The following is a 3935-nucleotide window of genomic DNA, read 5'->3' on the forward strand; positions in this document are numbered from 1 at the left end:
CTGCGCATGCTCTGAGGGCGCGGCTGGGGATGCCGTCTGGGTCTGCCACCACAGGTCTCTTCAGTCCAAGTGCAAAACGAATTCACGGCAATCCGCAGTATTATACTGAGCCATGATCGCATGGTACTCCCACCTCCAATTACTCAAGCATCTCATTGACCGGCGTGGACAGTGGCGACACACATACAGACACACACCATTTTTTTGTTGTATTGTTTGTATATCGAATTTTACATTTGTGTGACTGTCCTTGTCTATCACTGTATAAGTGTTTTGTTACTTGTCTTCCTTTGTGTTTTTTGTGGACCCCAGGAAGAGTAGCTGCTGCTTCTGCAAAAATTGATAGGGATCCAAATACATAAGTTGTCTGCATACATGCCTTTCAATGCTACACCCAACCCAAATAGTGCCAACTACAGCCAACCTTTACTATTGCAGTCAGCAGACATGGAGGATGGGAAGCCTGATCTGCTGCTGGTCAAACAGGAGACGATAGAAGACGGACCAGAGAGCATTGACCTGCTGAGTGGACTAAAGATGGGGGAGCAAGGTAAGAGAGAAATACATATAACCTACATGCAGTAATAGATCTTCAATGGGAATAGTGATGCACCTGGCTATTATTTTGTCCATAGAACTCCATATGTGGGTTTCCTTATTTTTTAAAACTCTATTTTGTAACCTCTTCCTGCAGGTGGTTGGCTGGAGGCTAACAAGGGAGACTGGGTGGCCATCTTGGATTCCCAGACCAGTGCAGCCAATGTCCATGGTGATGACATCAGTGGATGGGACAGCGTCCTCAACTCTGGGCTGGGGAACAACACTGTTAACCACAACCGGAAATGGACAGTCAAACACAAAATAAAATCCGGATTTAGTCTCCATGACAACAGATTGGCTGCGACCAGGACGAAGCATAGATTTGGTCTGCGGGGACGAGGAGGTGTCAGTATGCAGCTGGAGAGAACAGACTCTGCTAGCGATGCTCCGCCCTGCTCCTATAGTTGTGATTCAGAGATACTGATGGCACCTCAGGTTAACCCCCTAACAGGTGCTGCCTTCAGCCTGCCTTCTATAGTATCTATCAACTGGAACATGGACCCTGCAACAACCCAGACATTCCCTGGCCTTCATCCTCCTCACACCCCTCTAATAAACCAGATCTCAGACAATGCCAGTGCCTTAACGGTAAATGGCTACACAAGCCCATTAACAATTGACCGTAGTGGAGACAGTAAAGGTGGCGGCGCCAAAGAGAAGCGCTTCCCGTGTTCGTTCTGTGGGAAAGCCTTCAGTTTCCCCCAACAGGTGGCAATCCACCAGATGTTGCACATGGGGGAGAAACCATTCGGCTGCCACCTGTGCCGGGCCAGTTTCTCCCACTTGTCCAACCTAAAGAGGCACCAGAGGTTCCACACAGGGGAGAAATCCTACAGCTGCCCCAGTGTGAGAATAAGTTCTCCCACCAGCACCAGCTGAAGATGCATCTGAAGTTCCACAAGTGAGAGAGGCCATTTGCCTGTACGCACTACAGGAAGAGGTTCTCAGAGAGGAGCTACCTCAGGATACACCAACAGGAAATGCACACGTCCCATGAATAGAGTATAGTGACATGTATTAGTACTCGTTAGTAGTGACATGTATTAGTACTAGTTAGTTTGTAGTTAATTCTGCTGGTTTTGGATGTAGGAGGGAACTGGATGAGGTGAACTGAGGAAATAATGAGTATGATGAAGCAGAATAGATGATATGGTGATGGTGTCTGTAAAAATGCTTCACCGATGAAGTGTCAACTTTGTCCTGTTTGATACTGGTGTTTTATAGTGAGATGATGATAGTGCCTTAATTCATGTTTATTTGACATAAAGTAGTGAAAATGTATGTAGTGTGTAATTCCATGGTAACAGAGTGACGCTGATAATCAATCAATCAAATGTATATATTTATAAAGCCATTTATACATCAGCCGATGTCACAAAGTGCTTATACAGAAACCCAGGTAAAAAAACACCAAACGGCAAGCAATGCAGATGTTGAAGCACAGTGGCTAGGAAACACTCCCTCGAAAGGCAGGAACCTAGGAAGAAACCAGGCTTTGAGGTGTCCTCTTCTGGCTGGGCCGGGTTGAGATTATAACAGTACATGGCCAAGATGTTCAAATGTTCATAGATGACCAGCAGGGTCAAATAATAATACAGTGGTTGTAGAGGGTGCAACAGGTCAGCACCTCAGGAGTAAATTTTCATAGCCGAGTATTTAGAGTTATAGACAGCAGATGCGATAGAGAGAGTCGAAAACAGCAGGTCCGGGACAAGGTAGCACGTCCGGTGAACAGGTCTGGGTTCCATAGCCGCAGGCAGAACAGATGACACTGGAGCAGCAGCAGCACAACAGGGCTGGCTCAGGTCCTCCGGGAGCGGAGAGGGAATTAGAGGAAGCATACTTAAATTCACACAGGACACCGGATAAGACCGGAGAAATACTCCAGATATAACAGACTGACCCAAGACCCCTGACACAAACTATTGCAGCATAAATGCTAAGATGCACTTTTTCACTTTAAAATGTATGCCAAGCAAAAACCATTGATTGCCAAGTTTAACAAACCATACGCCTATATGCAGAAGTCTACTTTTAACAATTGCCTGACAATTTTACTGAAACACATTTACTTGAGGAACAGTGCAGATGCAAAGTTTGGTAAAAGAATGACAGTGAAATAGACACGGTCTGGAAAGTGGTTTTAACCAATGATTGCTTAGTCGGGGAGTTAGCACATGGTAATCATTCTCATGCTTTATTGTTTAATTAAACAAGGGGTGGGTCTAATCCTGGATGCTGATTGGTTAAAACTGAGTTCCAGCCTGTGTCTATTTCACAAGATACCACCGGCTAAGGCTATGATGTTGAAATGCCTATTTACTGTTCCATCTGATTGCACAATCCACTGTTTCATCAGCCCAGCCAGGCAATTTAATAAGCATCTTGACATTATCTCCCCTTTCTTTTAGACTAGCATTTGGCAGAGATTTGTATAAACTTTGCTGTCTGTCTGTCTCTCTGACCTTAGGGCACACGATAATCCTCGTGTTCGAGGGCCTTATTGCATTTATAAAATGGTTGCCAACATGTTTTCATTAAGTGTAAATTTGAGTAAAATAAAAATACATAAAGTAAATTTGTTTAATTTCATCCTTCCAACAGATGATGTAGTCTGTTGTTAGTTATGAAGTTGCTAGCCAAACAGGTTGGTTGTTAATTATTTTGGGATGTTTTGACCAATTCTATTCATTCCACGTCGCTATGCTAAACAAATCATTGCTAGCAAGCAGAGGTTCAATGACGACAAGAACTTCAATAAATAACAATTTATAAATGGTCAAAAAGGACTCCATCAAAGAAAGATTTGTTAAATAGGCAAAACCCAGCTAACTGTCAAGTCAATAGTATAATGTTAGCTAGTTATGGAGGATATGTAGGCTAATGTTACTTATACTTTGCTTGCTCGCTAGCCAGCCAAATACACACAATCACATCAAGCAGCTGAAATGACAAACTATAAACACGCATTAGCCCCTGCTGTACCGAGCCAAATGCTATGCTAGTAGCATGGGGAAATACTTTTTTATATATATTTTTTTTTTCCAGGGGAGATTATGTTTATAAATTGACTGGCTGTGCTTTGATAAATCTAATGGAACTGTTAACCAGCATTACCAGTGGAATGCGGGGATTGTGGTGCTATAATGCCCAGCATCCAGGATCAAAACAACCTGTTTTATAAATCACATACATTCATAAATGCAATTGTTATCAGTAACAAATTGGTAGGTCTACCTTTACTTGCACGGAAGAGGTTGTTTAAAGAGGTACCATCTCCCGAATTAAACTACGGTACAGTTGAAGTCCGAAGTTTACATACACTTATGTTGGAG

At 43.2% G+C, this 3935-nt stretch overlaps 1 protein-coding gene across 1 annotated transcript; it reads left to right on the plus strand.

Moving 5' to 3' along the window:
- The first annotated feature begins 318 nt into the window (after nt 1–318).
- LOC135506526 (zinc finger protein 629-like) lies at nt 319–1879 on the plus strand. The gene is made up of 2 exons (XM_064925887.1): nt 319–550; nt 695–1879. The coding sequence occupies exons 1-2, from the start codon at nt 376–378 to the stop codon at nt 1477–1479; spliced, it is 960 nt and encodes a 319-aa protein (XP_064781959.1). The 5' UTR covers nt 319–375; the 3' UTR covers nt 1480–1879.
- The last annotated feature ends 2056 nt before the right edge of the window (nt 1880–3935 follow it).

This window comes from Oncorhynchus masou, chromosome 20 (assembly GCF_036934945.1).
Source record: "Oncorhynchus masou masou isolate Uvic2021 chromosome 20, UVic_Omas_1.1, whole genome shotgun sequence".
NCBI lineage: Eukaryota > Metazoa > Chordata > Actinopteri > Salmoniformes > Salmonidae > Oncorhynchus > Oncorhynchus masou.